This window comes from Octodon degus, unplaced genomic scaffold (genome assembly GCF_000260255.1).
Source record: "Octodon degus isolate 3935 unplaced genomic scaffold, OctDeg1.0 scaffold00107, whole genome shotgun sequence".
NCBI lineage: Eukaryota > Metazoa > Chordata > Mammalia > Rodentia > Octodontidae > Octodon > Octodon degus.
In genome coordinates, this window is record NW_004524683.1 from 625,167 (window position 1) to 642,539 (window position 17,373).

The following is a 17,373-nucleotide window of genomic DNA, read 5'->3' on the forward strand; positions in this document are numbered from 1 at the left end:
AGAGAGAGAGAGAGAGAGAGAGAGAGAGAGAGAGAGAGAGAGAGAGAGAGAGAATGAATCACTATATAGTTCTCTGTGAACTCCTTTGGAGCCTAGGCTGGGCTCGAACCTGTGGTGAACCTCCTGCCTCAGCCTCCGGAGGATGGCATTACAGGCGTGCGCCAACACGCCCCGCAGTAAAGCCTATTTTATACACACTTTCGCCGACGTCGGGTCATTTTGTCCCATTTTACTGTTCACAAGAGGTTCAGAGGCGACCTGTCCGGTTTGCAGGTCAGTGTTCTACGAAGCTGAACCTGGCGGACGAGGCTCAAGGCGTCGGCCCGAACTCTGTAAACGAAGCATCGGGTGCTGGACCGACGGAGGAACATCGATGGCTCGCCGCTTCCCGCCCAGCGAGAAACGTCGTACGACCCTGCGCCCGGCCCCGCCTCAGGGTGAGGGGCGTGGCGGAGCAGTTCCCGCCTTTAGATGAAGGGCGTGACGGCCTTATTTCCACCTTCCAGAAGGCGAGGAGCTACTTGGTGACGTTCGTGACGTCACTTACGCGCGCCGCCGTAAAACGTCAGTGTCTGGCGCTGGTTTCGGTAGTGGCGTTCGGACCTGAAGTCCTGTCTTGGGTGCGCAATGCGAGCTATGGAGAGTGACTTTTACCTGCGTTACTACGTGGGTCACAAAGGCAAGTTCGGTCACGAGTTCCTGGAGTTCGAGTTCCGACCAGACGGTAAGCGCAGCCTCCTGAGATTAGGCTTGGGAACGGGCGGGGAAGCCCGGAACTAGAGAAGAATGAGAGTAGTGCGCTCGCGTCCAAAAGGGACGCTTTGTGTCCTCACCGTTGGTTCTTTCTATGCATGTGCAAAGGACAAAGTTGGCCAGATTGCTTACATTTTAACAAAAGAGTTAAAGGCCCATCTTATGGCAGGCTGTGTTCTGCTCTGCGGGACACAGCAACAAAGTCTTCCCCTCTCATGCAACTTGTGTTTAGTGCTAGGAGGGAGATTGTGAACAAACAGAAAACCATCCCAGATAGTGATGAGTGATTAGGAAAAACCAAAACATTGGCGTGATTGCTGAATGGACAGTTTTTAGACAAAGCGGTCTTTGGAGAGCTCCCTGAGGAGTGAATGTTTGAACTGAGTCCAGATTGGCCAGAAGAAGCTAGTAAAGCTCAGGAGTAAGAGCATTCTATAGAGGGAGGAGCCAGCGTCCAGGGCACAAAAGAGCCTCGGGCCTGTTTCAGGTGGCCAGTAAGGTAGCTGAAAATAATAGTGAGTTTTGGAGAGAATAATAGTTGATGACAGGTGTGTAGGGGTCGTGGCATGTAGGTGTTTATAGGAAGGTAAAGGCTTAAATTTCTAAGTAGCAGGATGCAGTTGTAACGTTTTAAACTAAAATGTGCCCTGTTCTTGAAAAGCAATTCCAGCTATTGGGTGCAGAATTGACAAGAATGGAAAGCTGAGGGTGTACCTCAGTGATAAAGTGCTGCCCTAGCATGCATGAGACTTTGGGTTCAATCCCCAGCACTGGAGGAAAAAAGTACTGGTAAGAGTGAAAACAGAATTATTAATGAGGAGATGGTGACAGTTGTCAAGACAGATGATAATAGGAATGGAGAGGATTTACAATACTATTGGAGGCAGAATTGGATCTGGCTGATGGATAATTGGGATAATATTTCTTTCACTATGTTGAAGAAAAGAATTGAGACTGATTGAAAACTTGATCTAAGAGAGGCACCAGGATGACTCTGACAAGTCCCAGCTATGACCGAGATAGATGTAAAACAGTGATAAAACAGTGTGTTAGGTGTTATGGTAGGAAGCTGTGGGAGCGAAGAGGAGGCCCCTAATCCAGCCTGAGAGTACAGAAAGAAAGCTTCTTGCCTGAAATGATGGAGTTGGGGGTGAGGCTGTGCAGTAAGAGTCAAGAAGGCATTTTTGGGTAGTGTTCACAGTAAAGAGGTTGAAAGCTAGAAAGTTGGTGGAATGTTTCAGACAGAAATGAAGTTATTTGACTTAAGCTGTGTGAGAGAACACTGTTACAGGAGTAAGGCTGGAAAGGCAGGCAGGGACTCAGCTGAGTTGTATGCCTGATAGGGAGTTAGGATTTTGTCAGGGCGGAAGCCACTGGCAGTAGCATAATGTTAGAGCAATATAATCAGATGGATTTTTTGCTACATCACATCCACTATGTAGAGAATGAACTGAAATGACAGATTTGGGGCACAGGAACAGTGCAAAGGCACTTAGAATAAATTATTTAATTCTTTATACATTGTTTTCTACAATGAAAGATCTTGTTTTCTTTTCTAATTGTCCCCTTCATCCCCACCATATACCAAACTAGCCTGGTTGGTTGCACATATGCACAAGGGGCCTTGTGAACCAAATTATAAGTGATAAATGCACTTCTCCATTCACAAAAATAAGTCAGAGGGCTGCATAGTCATATAACACCTGAACAGCACCCTTCAGTTTTCAAAGTGCTTTCATGACTCATTCGAGCCTCAGCACATTTTCTGTGTGTAGGCTTTCAATTGTAATCCCTGTTGTCAGTTAAAGACATTAACTCGTGGAAGTGTGATTTGCCAGAATCACAAAAGAGCCTGTGTTTTTTGTGTTCTTGTACCACATTATGTCTTCAGTGTCAGCTGTAGTTTTGCAGGGAGGCTGTTTAGCCTAAAGTGAGGAACTGAAAGGACTAGTAATATTGAAACACAAAAGGCATGAATTCTAATTCTTTTAGTCACTTTGAAGAACAGTTTGGATGTATTTTAGGAAGCAGCAGGGAGTCTCGGTAAGCTAATGATTATTTATCCATATATTTTTATTGTGTACTGCATTTATGTTTTGCTCCTCACAGGGAAATTGAGATACGCCAACAACAGCAATTACAAAAATGATGTTATGATCAGAAAAGAGGTAGGAGTGTTTCATTCACTACAATTCAGCCTTTTGTATTGTCTGGGTTCTTTGGAGGCACACTATTAGAAGATAACGAATAAGGAAATAAATCTATACCTAAATCAGCAGCTTCTAGATTTTTCAGATTTTTTTCATTTGGATTTTCTTTACAATGATGAATCAACTACTGTAACCTTGGTTTCTGGTATACCTTGGCTTGAATCCTGAACCTGCTGCTTATTAACTTTGTGTGTGACCTTAGGCAAGTTTCCTGGACTTGATAAGATGCTGTTTCTACATGGTTAAAATGCCTGATATATTTCCTGCCACCAAGCACTCAACAAAGAGACCTATTTAATTAGCATCCAAAAAGAGCAAGGAGTGCCTGGGAAGGCAGTCAACATCATTGAATGCATGTTAGATGCTATGTATGTGGCACTGAGTATTTTACATATATGAGTTTATTTGACGCTGATTGTAAGCCCATGTGATGGGAATATTATATTCTTTACATATAAGAAAATCAAGGTCCAGATATTAACGATGAGATGTGGTCAGTCACTGCTAGTAAAAGCAGCAGCAATTCAATGAAGTCCGTGTGTTCCCATTGTATAGTGATTGATGTCACACCATTAAGGCTTCATCAGAATTACTCTTTTAATCACTTTGAAACATTTGAAAATGTCTTAACCAGTATCTTTTCATACTGTTTAATTAACAGTTGATTTTATGCTTAGTCACACATCAGCATCTTCACTTTTTTTAAAACATGGGCCAGTATGCAAAGTATATTTTTAAGCATCTCCGTTTCTCAGAATTATGGTATCTGATACCAGGATGTATTAGCAGACATGGGGTACATATAAAACAAAGTTTATTTAGCTTACAGTTGTAGAGGTTGCAAGTCCAAGTTGGAATCATGCAGGTCAATAAGGACTGGCTGCCTCTTGACTATGTCACCTCATACATGGATAGAGAAGGCAGAGCAACATGTGTGAGCAGAGGCCACATCTCATACAAGGAGCAGAAAGAGACTTGTGCATCTTTAGGCCCCACCTCTTAAAAGTCAGCCTCCTCCCAATACTACCACACTGGCTATCAAGCCTTAAATATGCCATGAACCTTTGAGAGGTCACAAGTCATGTTCACACCATACCATTTAGGGATGTATATCAGCCCATTTATGCTGCTTTAACAAAATATCTGGGACTGGGCAATTTATAAACAATAGGCATTCATCTCACTGTGAAGTCCAAGGTCAAGGCGCTCACAGGTTCAGTGTGTGGTAAGGGTTCAATCTCTGCTTCCAAGATGGTATCATATTGCTGTGTCCTCTAGAAGCAATAAAAACTTTGTCCTCAATAGCAAATGAGCAAAAAGGAGAGCGGCTAATTCTCTTTGTTTTTATTTTTTTAAGACAAGGACTTTCTATGTAGTTCAGGCTGGCCTTGAACTCATAGTAATCTTCTGGGATTACAGGTGTACATCACCATGCCCAACTTTTTATGAGGCTCTGCTCTCACACCTCATGACCTCCTGGAGTCTCCCTACCCCGTTAGTACTGTTGTATTCGGGACTAAGTTTCAACATATGTTTTGAAATGAACACAAAACATTCAGACCGTAGAGGGGTCTGTTTGGGTTCAGCTCCGAGCTCAGTGTGGGCAAGCAGAAGATACTTGTGAACAGATAATTACAACTAGTTGGGGAACTGGGGTGTTAGCCTACTGACTCTGAGCCTCCTCTTCAGCATGCTGAAGTCTAGCATGAAATGTCTTCCTATTTACCGAGGCACCAGGATCAGGTTCTTCAGGTGCAGTCATTTGTCTGCAGTGATTTTCTGTCTGTGTCAGAGTGCTTAGAGATACAACCTACATTCTGTATTTTGACTCGCTTTCAGGCCTATGTACATAAAAGTGTGATGGAGGAACTGAAAAGAATAATTGATGACAGTGAAATTACCAAAGAGGATGATGCCTTGTGGCCTCCTCCTGACCGAGTAGGTCGGCAGGTGAGTGTTGTAGTGAATGTTCTGTACTATAGAAATCTAAAATGAATAGGTTATTGTTGTGCATATAACATTGAACCCATTTGTGTGCGTGCGTGTGTGTGTTATAGATCTTTTTATAAAGCAAATTACCACACCTTGGTATAAGGAAGCAATTCTGTAGGGAAGACCAAAGGAGTAGGTAGGGCTGCGGGCCATCTACAACTCAGCCCTGAATTTCTACTTGTTATCCCTTCCCCCCTGCCCCAGAGCTTTTGTTGTCCACCTTTATATGTGTGTGTGTGTGTGTGTGTGTGTGTGTGTGTGTAACTGGGGATTGAACTCAGGCCTTGCACTTGCCAGGGAAGTGCTTATCCCACTGAGCCATCTCCCCGGCCCCGCACCTTACTTATTAAGTAACTTCTGTGGGACTACAAAGCTAAATAAAATATAGTAGAGCCATTTTCATATTTGACTTAACTAACAGAAAAGATAATTTCTGGGCTGGTGAGACAGTATAGGATGTCATGCTGGCCCCACCCCCAGGCGTGCTGAGCCAGCCATGCAGTCTGGGCATGGTAATGCAGTCCTGCAATCCCAGCGCTGGCGGGCTGAAAACTGGAGGATCACTATGAGCTGCACAGTGAGACCCTGTGCCAAATACATTTTTTAAAAAAAAGAAAATATAATTTTTCCTTGACTGCTGCCATCCTAACCCAGACTTGTAATTTTTTTCCTTGTTTCTTCTCTTGGGTGCAGTCCATATTTCCAAAAGCCAGTGTAGTCTTTTAAAATGTAAATTTGTTTACATGTTCTATTGATTTAAACTGGCTTCCCTCTGCCCTTAAAAATCCAAACTCCTGCCTAACCTTCTACCCCTGACTACCTCTCATTGTGTTCAAACTTTACTAACTTCATTTCTGCTCCCCAGACATACTTAGGTTGTCTGTACTTGAGGGCCTTTGTCACAGTCTTCCTACAGTGGTTTTTAGTTCTGTTCTGTACTGTTAGTGAAGTTTTCGAAAGTTAATTCCATGGTGATGTCTGTCCATGCAATCTAAAAAGCCCCTCTGTCATTTTAAAAAAAAAAAATCTTTTGTTTTCGTACTAGCATTTACTGTTAAAAGATTGTGTTAGAGCTGGGGATATAGTTCAGTGGTATGACATTTGACTCACATGCATGGGATCTAGATTCAATCCCTGACACTGCCCCTGCAAAACACATTTTTTTCTTGTTTGCTTTTCTTTGATTATTTACAGACACAACAGAAATGCAGACTCCCTTGGTATATGGATTTTACCTGTTCTTTTCATTGATGTATCTCTAGTGACTGAAATAGTACCAGTGTGCTGGGTGGTGTGGCATACTCCTGTAATACTAGCACTTGGGAGACTGGGGCAGAGGGATCATTGTAAGTTGGAGGCCAGCCTGGGATATATAATGAAAGCTTATTGATAAATAAGTAAGTGCCAGTGTATGGTAAAACCTGTAGTAGTTATTAAACTTATATTGTGGTTATATGTAGTCATTTTTAACCATGATACCTGGCTCATAAAAAAACTCCCTTTCCAAAATAGGTCATACAACCTATAGTTTCCCCCTCCCTTTCTGTCTTGGAATTTGGAGGCTGAATGGACATTCTGTGGCCTATGCTTGTCGGAAAGTAGGCCATTAGACTACCTAATTCCAGGGAGATCTTGTCCCTTTATAGCAGCAACCAAGATTATAAAGAACTTACACAAGTTTAAGATGTACAAAATTCATGGAAAGGGCTTTATCAAAGGACAAAAAAAAAAATGCATCTTTATGAATGAGAAGATTCATGAAGATAGCATAAAGATGTTGGTTTTCACCAAAATAATTTATTAATTCATTGCAATTCAAATGAAAATCACACCAGGATTTTATTTTATTATTATTTTTAAATGTTATTTGGTACAGGGTCTCGCTACGCAGCTCAGACTCAGTGATCCTCCTGTTTTCAGCCTCCCCAGTGCTGAGATTACAGGCCTGCACCGCCACGCCCAGTCTTGGGGGCCAGCTCAGCGCACCTCGGGGGTGGGGCCAGACCGACATACCGGGATCGGCCATGATAACAATTGATGTCTTCTTGTAAACCTTAGGTGTTTGTTATATACAGTAGTATTGTCTCAAAGTTTGATAATTGAACTACGGGAACAGAATAAGGAACCCAAAAACACAGCTGTGAATAGATGACAGCTTGGACTGCTATGTTACAGAGGTGGACTTTGTTTTTTGTTTTTTTTTTGGTGGAACTGGGGATTCAACTCAGACCCTTGCACTTGCCAGGCAAGCGTTTATTCTACTGAGCCATGTCCCCGGCTTCAGAGGTGGACTTTAAATAGATGGAAAAGGGACAGATTGTTCAACAGATTATGCCAAGACAGTTCATGGCATATTTATGTAATTTTTTTAAAAAAAATTAGACCATTTGTAGAAATAAAGCAACAAATTAAAACAGAAGAACATATAAAATATTACTTCTGGGCTGGTGAGATGGCTCAGTGGTCTAAAGCACCTACTTAGAACAAGCTTAGCTAAAGCACAGGGACCACGGTTCAATCCCCCAGCACCACATGTCAGCCAGCCCCGCCCCCTGGTGGGCTGAGCTGGCCACACACACACACACACACACACACACACACACACAAATAAAAAAATATTACTTCTGGTTAAAGAAGTTTTTTAAGCTTAAAGGAAAAGGTTGACAAATTCTTTAAAGCTTCTGTATGATAAACAACATCAAGATCAAGTTAAAAGATGACTCACAAACTGATATAAGCTGTTTATAAAATACAACTGGCAAGGAGTTTTGTCTAGAATTCATAAAGGACTACCGACCAGCAGTCAGGCTGCTAGCCATCCCTATAACCCCAGCTGCTCAGGGGGCTTAGATAGGAAGATCATTAGGCCAGCCTGGACAGTTTAGCCACGCTGTCTCAAAAGAATTTAAAAAAAAAAAAAACCCTAGGGCTGTGGCTCAGTGGTAAAGCACTTTTCTAGCATGAGCTGAGCAAAACACTGGGTTCGTTCCTTAGTATCTACACCCCCCATTAGAAGGACCACCCAAGACAAAAATACCTGACATCCGCAAGTTAAGGTGGAATATACAAGGGTCATAAGTAGGTAATTTACAGACTCAAAAGTAAACAGCCAATAAAGATGAATGATCTATGGCTTCATTTGTGCAAATTAGGATAACAATGAGATACTATTTCAGATTCATTAAGATAGGAAACGGGGCCAGGGAAATGGCTCAGTAGAATAAGCACTTGCCTGGCAAGCACAAGGGCCTGAGTTCAATCCTTAGTTCCACAAAAAAAAAAAAAAAAAAAGATAAGAAACAGCCCCTCCCAAAAGTGTGATAATTTATTTTAAAACATACTTTCAAATCTAAAATTAAAAACTATATCCGAACAACTTTATGGATATAGGAAGAATAGAATGAGAGATGAACATAAACTCCTATTTATTTAAAAAAGAAGTTAAGTAGGGTTTATGGTACTTGTATCACTATTTAGAAATTAAGATCTGTCTTACTTTTGTTATTGCTGGGACAAAAAGACCTGACACCCACAAGTTAAAAGGTAGAAAAATTTATTTTGGTTCACAGTTCATAGAGGTTTCAGTCCATAGTTGACTGGCTCCAAGACACAGTGCATGGCAGGACAGACAAGAGTGAGTGAACAGCAAGCTTCTATCCCCCCACCCCTCCGTTTTTATTCCATTCAGGCTGTAAGTCTATTGGCTGGTATGAACCACAACCAGGGTGATATCCACACCTAGAACTATGACAAACCAATCAATAGGCTAAATTAAGATATACTCTATATTTGCAAACCCTAGATCCAGCCACCTCAAAAAAAAAGCCCCACTTCTGAGTGCGTGAAGCTTTGGGGGAGGACATCTAGATACAAGCTATAACAAGACCTAGGTCACGTAGTCTAAGAGTGAATGGCAAAGCTGTCATCAAACCCAAAGTCTTAAATACTTTTCCTTAGACATGTTGCCCCCAAAATTACCTTAGGTATTTAAAAACAGACCTATGTGTATTATTCCACACTGTTATCAGTGAAAGTACAAATACAAGTAGTATATAAATTCTAAATCTCAGAAAGGATGCAGCCTGATGACACAGCTTCCTGTAAGAGGGTGAGCTTCTCAACAGCTAAACCAATGTTACTTCTTTTTCTAGTGTCTTGTAGAGTTTAATGCTTAGAATAAGCTGCCCTTGCTTACGTGGCCTTTTCTAGTAGAATCTGGACAACTTGGTAAATGATCTACCCTTCTTTGCATGATGAATAACCTAATTCTGCCCAAATGTTTGTAGGAGCTTGAAATTGTCATTGGAGATGAACACATATCTTTCACAACATCAAAAATTGGTTCTCTTATTGATGTCAATCAATCCAAGTAAGTATATGATCCTTACGTATTTGTGTCTGTTTTGCTGGAAACTGATAAATCCTTATCAAATTGGGACCATTATGTGATGATCTACTACAAATGTAAGACAGAAGTGGGTGGTTTTGTCTCCTTAATAGTAAGGTCTCCAAATTATAGTCATCTGGGAGTATCTATAGGGATTGGTTCCAGGTCCCACTGCAGAAACCAAAGCTTTGGGTGCTCAAGTCTCTCATAAAATGGGATAATGTTTTCATAGAACTTCTGTACATCCCTATGTATGCTTTAAATCCTTTCTAGATTGTATTACCTACTATTTTGTAAATGGTTGTCTTACTGTTATTATTTTGAAATAATGACAAGGAAGAAATTCTGAGCATGTCTATTAGAGACACAGCTATCATAGGTCTACTATGTACTTGATCCATGAACTCACAGATGTGGAGCACACAGATACAGCCACTGTTAATGTCTTGAAAGGTATCTTTATAGTCTTTTGTTCTGTGCATTAGAAAATACGTAGCTTTAGCTGGGGTGATAGCTCAGCAGCCTAAGTGCCTGCCTGGCAAGCACAAGGTCCTGAGTTTGATCCCTGGTACAAAAAAAGAAAATAAGTAGCTTTGAAAGGACAGCAAAATTAAGGTCAACAATCTGTTATTCTAGGGGGCCAGGGAGATAGCTCAGTTGAATAAGTACTTGCCTAACAAGTACAAGGGCCTGAGTTCAATCCCTGGTCCCACCAAAAAAACAAACAATCTGTTAGATGATAGATAGATAGATAGATAGATAGATAGATAGATAGATAGATAGATAGATATAGGATATAGATATCTATCTATCTATCTATCTATCTATCTATATATATCCAACATCTCTATGAGGTGGAGTTTTTCTTGGGGGGGAGGGAGGTTTGCGGGTTTTTTTGGCAGAACTGGGGATTGAACTCAGGCCCTTGCGCTTGCCAGGGAAGCACTTATTCTACTGAGCCATCTCCCCGGCCCAACAATCTGTTATTCTGATCATGTTTTTCACTTAATATATTTTCCCACCCCCAAAAACCTCAACATTATCCCATTGATGTTCTCCTACTATGCAGTCTCTTCTTTCTTCATGGACTTGTGGTTGTTCAAAGTTTTAATACTGTAAATATGCTCCCAAGGAAAGTTAGATAAGAAGTTGTTTTGGGGGTTTGTTTGGGGCTGGTGGCACCAGTTTTTCTCAGCTTTTTCATTTTTTTCTCTTTTGAATTTTAGGGACCCAGAAGGCTTAAGAGTATTTTATTATCTTGTCCAGGACCTGAAGTGCTTGGTCTTCAGTCTTATTGGATTACACTTCAAGATCAAACCAATTTAGATTGATTATTGATGTGGACACGGGGGGGGGGGGTAGGATTAGTTGTTTTAATTACCATTATCAGGAGATTTTTGTGTATATCAAGACAATATTTTTTGTAAACTATAATTGTCTTAATAAATGTGATAAAATCCAATTTTTGTTACTTTATAAAAGATCTGAATGTGTGAAACTCCTTAATTTGTAAAACACAAATATTTTAGTGTGAAATATTGCTGAAAAATCTAGCCAACTGTATATAATCTACCATTTTATAGGAAAAAAGGCAAATGGAGAAACAGTAAAAAAAGAGAGTGATCAGCAATATTCAGGAAATTCTTCACAGATGACTGGTGTCTTAAGTAACTGGAAGGGCAATGGAGGAGAAACCTTTAAAGGAAATTTAGAAGACACATTAGTGGCTGGAGGTATAAGGTCAGTGGTAGAGCACTCAAAACCAGCAGCCATTAAAAACAGACCAAGTTGGCACAGAATGTGTGGGAGCTTGTTCAGAAGGTAAACTGACCTATAGGGACAATTTATTTTGCCAAGTCACTGATAGGGTCTTGTGTAGTCCAGACTGGCCTTGAGCTCCCTGCAATCCTCTTGCCTCAATCTCCCAAGTACTGTGATTATAGGCCACCATACCTGGCACATATGGCTTGCAGGCCTGATAGTGCCACCTGTAATCTGAGCACTCTGGGAGGCTGAGGCAAGAGGATCACAAGTTAAAGTCCTGTCTGGGCAACTCAGAGTACACCCTGTCTCAACAAAGAGGTGTGGTGATATAGCTCAGTACAAAGGCCCTAGATTTGATTCCTAAAACTGCCAAAGCCCAAACAACTAGGCAGCTTCTTCAGGCAAATTGCTGGTGGGACTAGATAACACATACTGAAAGAAGTAGGCTATGGTAAAAGTCATCTGACTGAAAGGACAAGTGAGACAGACTCACATCCCTGGGAACCCAAGTCCCAAGGGTTTTAAATATGGGCCAGAGATTTTTTTCCACCACCACACTTTGCTGTGCCTTCCTTAAAAGATTACAGTGAGTAGGGGAGCCCTGTGACCCAATGTCCAGATACCTGACTCCAAAATCACCTCCTGTAAAGGGTAAAAAATTCCTCCAAATTGTAAAGACATCGAGGAGCTCAAAAGGATATGTAAGTCTTCAGTGAGGGGTGCTGTCTGATGCTGCCCACAGCCTGCATGGTATCTGTGAAGGCATGCTAGGCGCAGACAAGTGGGGGCAGAAGTACCCCCGGGGGGGGGGGGAATCCAGTCAAGCCACGGTGAGAAGGACGAGGACATAGGCAGTCTCCTGGAGAGATTCTGGAAACCAGGCTTCTGCGCAGATCCAGAGGAAAAAGTTTAGAGAATAAAGAGATCATCCCCACAACTGCCAAGCAGGCACGGTCTGGGCCTTTTAGTGCTGGCACAAAGTCGGGGTTCTGTAAGCTATGTGTGGCACTGCCAATTCCCGGAGGCCTGCACATCGTACTGATCACTGGTTTCAGCTTCACCTAAAAGCTGGTTTCAGCTTCACCTAAAAGAAAGGTCTAGGAGGGGCCGGGGAGATAGCTCAGTAGAATAAGCGCTTGCCTGGCAAGTGCAAGGGCCTGAGTTCAATCCCCGGTTCCACAAAAAAAAAAGGGAAGGAAGGAAGGAAGGAAGGAAGGAAGGAAGGAAGGAAGGAAGGAAGGAAGAAAAGAAAGAAAGAGAAGAAAGAAAGAAAAGAAAGGTCTACAAAATAGGTTACCTGCAGGAGAGCCCAGCTGAAGCTCCGCCCCGTCTCACCCCGCGGCTCCGCCCCTGCCGGAGCCAAAGCACGCCGGGTGCCTCCCTTTTACGACAGGTCGGAAAGTAGCGGCCGCAGCCTGTGTGCACTAAGTTCGACCATCATGGGGGTGAGGGGCGGTGGATCACTTTGAGTCGCTGGGACACCTGGGTGGTTTGGGGAAGGTGTGAGGAACTGGGAGGCAGGGGGTCGCATCAGGTGCAAATGATGGGAACGAGGACGCGCCGAGGAAGTGGGTGGCAGAGCTAGAGCTGGGGGGCCTGGGACGGGGCGTGTCGCTGCTGACAGTGTGGCCCGCCCTCCCCTCAGAAAATCGCGCTGCAGTTGAAAGCCACTCTGGAGAACATCACCAACCTCCGGCCCGTGGGCGAGGACTTCCGGTGGTACCTGAAGGTACGGAGGCGAGCGGCCCCGCGCAGGGGGGCAGTGGGCGCCTCGGGGCCTCCGGGGAGGTGTGGCCGCCCTGACCTCAGCCTCCTGCTGCCTGAGAAATATTTAATAAGACATTAAATGTTACGGTCTTTATGGCTAAAATTTTAGGTTTTCTTTTTTAATACTGGTTCATCTTTGCCTTGAAAATATGTAATTTTTTCCTTTTGTTAAATATTTTGTGGTGTGTAAATAGGCACTAGTTGAAATGCTATTTGAATGGATCTTGTGATTTGGTAAGGTAAATAATTTTACCTATTTTTTTTTTATCAGATTGTGTTTATTGTGAGATAGCTTAATTTTGAGCTTGATCTACCCTTTCTTCCTTACTCCACACTGATATGCCCAGTACCCTGGTAGCATGTTCTGAAGAGGTCCTCTCATCTGAACAGTTGAAGGTTTTTCCCTGTCACAGATCCCAGAGATTCTGCTGTGTTCTAGCTCAAATCCCAGAAACCTTCTGAACACATCAGAAACCTTGTCCTGTAGGAAGCCACCCTTGACTTTATTTCCAAAAATTTTTGAAGCTTGAGTTCCAGGGTTATTTGAGGAATCAGTGTTCTTTGATTAAAAGAAGCAAGAGTCTAGTGGTGTTGACAGAAAAATGGAGTAACAGCAGTGGGGTAAATACTTAAATCAAGGACTGACAGGGTCTGTGGGGACACAAAGGAGTCTCCTAACTAGGCCCAGTAGCTGGGGGGCCTGTTGAAGCCATTTCTGTGCCACCTAAGCCTTGAATCCTTATCCAGGCTGGGTACTTCATAGAGGAGGGCAGGTACCCCAATATGAGAAGCACTTGGGTATGTTCTTGACCTAAAGATAAGTCTGGTTATGTCCTTGTTGGGGTTGGTTGTAAATGGAATGTGTTGGCAGAAAGTGGGATATGAGCCTCCTATCTCACATTGTCCACAGCTGCTTTACTAGTATTCTTTTCTCCTCCTACACCCCAAGATGAAATGTGGTAACTGTGGTGAAATTTCAGAGAAGTGGCAATACATCCGACTGATGGTAAGTGGTGTTCTCGAGTACACTCGCACGCGTACAACACACACACTACCTCTTGGCAGGAATTTGGTAAAACAAGCTTTCATCTCTTCAGTCCTTTGGGGCTTACCTTTTATGGGAGGGCAGGCATCAGTGTGCTCAGTACTGGGAACAATGGGCATTTTGTGATACGAGGCAGAATTCAGGAAAGAACCCATCTTCAGTCTCAGTAAGCCTCCTCATGATGCCTTCTATTGGTGCTGCAGCCTGAACCCAGAGGTTAAATATTCACTTAACTACTGAGCTGTACCTCTGTTTCCAGGATTCCTGTCTTAGCAAGCCATTGACCTCTCTGGGTTTGGTCTTGTCAGTTGAGTAATAAGTGTTGGGATGGGGTCTCAGGAGCCTTGCATCAAACTGATACGTGACTAGAGGTTCTGTTTGCTCTTTGCCAGGACAGTGTGGCCCTGAAGGGAGGTCGTGGCAGTGCCTCTATGGTTCAGAAGTGCAAGCTGTGTGCACGGGAAAATTCCATTGGTAGGTCCAGCTGTGATTACTGAGTTCTGCCAGGCTGGCCCACAGCTTTGGGGAGAGCAGACTCATTACTTGTGGGTGTACTAAGGTGTGAGGTGCTAACACCTGCGCAACTGTCTTTCCCAGAGCCACATCAAGGCACTAGGGTGGGCTTTAATATGTTTGTTTTTTTTTTTTTTTTTGACGGAACCGGGAATTGAACTCAGACCCTTGCACTTGCTAGGGAAGTGCTTATTCCACTGAGCCATCTCCCCGGCCCCATGGGCTTCAATATGAATTCAAGTCAACTTTGTCTTTTTTATGTTTCAGAGATTTTGAGCAGCACCATCAAGCCTTATAATGTAAGTCTGCTGCTACAGTGGCAACTGAAAATGAAGAGGCCTGATTTCTAAAGTCATAGCTACATTAGAGGGACCTGCTGTAGGACATTCATATTTCTTGTTTATTCTTTTTGTGGTTGCTCCCGGGGGCAGGGCTGGTGCTGCATGTGGTGCCAGGAATTGAACTGAGGTCCCTGTGCTTTACCTAAGCTTGCCTAAGGCACTTTAGACTACTTAGCTATCTCGCTGACCCATCTTGTTTACTCTTTAATTGACTCAGTTGTTCATATTCTTAATCACTCATTTACTCGTCATATACTGAGTGCCCAGAAAAATTTCTTTAGCAGGTTGTTTCAGTGCCTTCCTATAAATGCTGGGCTCTGGGAGCCCATAGAACCTCTAATCCCAGCTAGCTGCTCAGTTTCCATAGCCAAGGGCATTGCCTGTCTACATCTTAGGAGAGTGGCAAGTCTTCTCTGAAACTGTGATGGGACAGTCCTTTGGTGCATTCCATCTTGGAGAGTGCCAGTGTTACTGTTAGATAATTGTGCAGTACTCCCTCACAGGTTGGCCCCAAAGTGGGAGAGGGTTTAAGCACTTTGGGGGTCTGTGTAAAGAATTACAGTTGTCTTTATCTTTATTTATTTGATATTTATTTAAAATATCAGAATTATGTCAGATCCTCACAATACTCTAAATTGAAGAAAGCAATTAAATAAGGACTTGCCCTCAAGTCTATTATAATGTAGCAGAAGACCAGCAGACAACTAAGACCCAACAGAAAAATGCTCATCAGTGCCAGACATATAGCTGAAGTGCAGGAAACACTTTTTACAGTGACAAGATGACAGTCAACATGTGGGTATGACATTTGGGGTTTCTGAGTATAGGTCAGGTAGGTATGGGTTTCCTGGCTCTCCACCTCCAAAGAGATGTCCCCTCCACCCATATTCTTTTCAAAGGCTTTAGTAAAAGTAGCTCCCTGCTCTTGTAGTATGATAGTAGTTAGCAAAAGGTTGTGGCTAAGTGTACTAAAACTATTTCTATTAGATGGAGACTTCATAGCTTAATATTCCATCAGTGATCTTTTTTTTTTGTATTTAGTACAGGGTTTCACTATGTAGATCGGACTCATAGTGTTACAGCCTCCCATGTGCTGGGATTACAGGTGCGTGCCACAACACCCAGTCTCAATCACCAGCTCAGTGTGCCCCAGAGGTGGGGCTGGCATGGCAGGCCTGGGGATCAAACCCTTGGCCTCTGCATCTGCCTTAGCAGGTGCTTTAATTACCCATCAGTGATTTTATTTACTTTTTATTGGGCATAGCGTTAGGTCCTGTGCTGGGCTATTTACACATATTTCACATTCTCACAATTAACCTGTAAACGTTTCCTCAGCTCCATTTGACATTTTAGGACTCTTAATGCCCCAAAGAAAAGAGGTAGAGCTTGTCCTCATAATCGGATAGGCTGACCCCAGAATCAACCATCTTTTTCTGCAGCATCCATGTCCTCTGAGGGTTGTTGTCACCATGTGTGACAGTGTGTGCATAGAAGATGACCGGGAGGCTAGGTTTAGTTCAGTCAATGAGAACTGAGAGACTGCTTTTTGGGCATCAGAGATCTTCAGGGAAAGAGCAGCAAGCTGAAACGTCTCCAGTTAATTATTTGAAACAAGGACATGAGAACAAAGATGTAGAAGAAAAGCATTTGCAACATATTGTATAGGAGTTTTGGTCAGGGGCCAGGGCCAGAATAAGGTGTTTTGTTACATTACACATGTCGACCTAGTTTAGGTACTCTAACAGTGAAGAGGGGACATGATGGCCAAAGTAGACATCTCTGAAAACTGCTTTCAGTTCTGCTGTTTTCTTGTGGATTTGGCTGCAAACCCTAACCTAATTTCAGGATCTTGAAATGTCCAGAAAGTCCCATCTTTTTTCACTTCACGTCAAACACTTCTTTGGCCAGAGTCTTCCCCACCAAGGGTCTCATGGAGAGCATTGCCAAAGCAGGCTTCTTTCAGAATGGAGTTATTTCTTGGTCCCATTCTAGACTCAGAGGGGTAGTAAGACACACGTGGCAGGAAGGACATGGGTCAACCTGAGAGCATAGTTGGGCCTACCTCTGCAACACACTTCCTTTCTAGGCTGAAGACAATGAGAAGTTCAAGACAATTGTGGAATTTGAGTGCCGAGGCCTCGAGCCAATTGATTTCCAGCCCCAGGTATGTGTGTCTGTTTGGGGAACCTCTATTTTTTTTTTTTTTTTTTTTATGAGCAGACTATATTTATTGAGAGAAAGCTCCTGTCCCTCTCTCAGGACAGGAGGGGGGGCCCGAGCGGGTAGTTCCCCCCGAACCTGTGTCTTTGAGGGACTGTATGAAGTGAATGAAGAACACTGCTTCCTACAGAACCAATAGACTAGGAATTTTCCTTTGTCAGAACATCAGAACATAATTGTCACTTAAAGTGCCTTCTGTATGCCTGGCACTCTGCCTATTCTACATCATAGTAGCCCTGTGAGGTGATTCATCAGTTTTCAGATAAACAAAGAACTTCAGAGAGTTTGCAGCTGTCCAGGGTCACACACTTAGTAAGCAGTGGAAGTCTGTCTGACTCTAGAATCAGGGCTCACCCTCTCTTTGTTTTTTTGTTTTGTTTT

At 43.0% G+C, this 17,373-nt stretch overlaps 2 protein-coding genes across 5 annotated transcripts in view; both read left to right on the forward strand.

The window, feature by feature from the left end:
* Positions 1-538: 538 nt before the first annotated feature.
* On the forward strand, positions 539-10,840 carry Magoh (mago homolog, exon junction complex core component). Its single transcript, XM_004639103.1, has 5 exons — positions 539-724; positions 2,863-2,921; positions 4,803-4,913; positions 9,242-9,324; positions 10,569-10,840. Exons 1-5 carry the CDS (start codon positions 628-630, stop codon positions 10,666-10,668), a joined length of 450 nt encoding a protein of 149 aa, XP_004639160.1. The 5' UTR covers positions 539-627; the 3' UTR covers positions 10,669-10,840.
* A 1,654-nt stretch (positions 10,841-12,494) lies between these two features.
* Positions 12,495-17,373, forward strand: part of CUNH1orf123 (chromosome unknown C1orf123 homolog) — a 15,443-nt gene continuing 10,564 nt past the window's right edge. For 3 of the 4 annotated variants that reach the window (XR_002822768.1, XR_002822767.1, XM_023724169.1), the window contains exons 1-6: positions 12,495-12,551; positions 12,752-12,835; positions 13,823-13,879; positions 14,311-14,392; positions 14,699-14,730; positions 16,859-16,936. Coding sequence is in view for 2 of the 4 variants with exons in the window: in XM_023724169.1 (XP_023579937.1) it covers positions 12,546-12,551; positions 12,752-12,835; positions 13,823-13,879; positions 14,311-14,392; positions 14,699-14,730; positions 16,859-16,936 (339 nt within the window). In the remaining 2 variants the exon portion in view is untranslated. Of the gene's footprint in view, positions 12,552-12,750; positions 12,836-13,783; positions 13,880-14,310; positions 14,393-14,698; positions 14,731-16,858; positions 16,937-17,373 lie in introns of those variants that run through there. The other variant, XM_023724171.1, reaches the window with a different exon arrangement.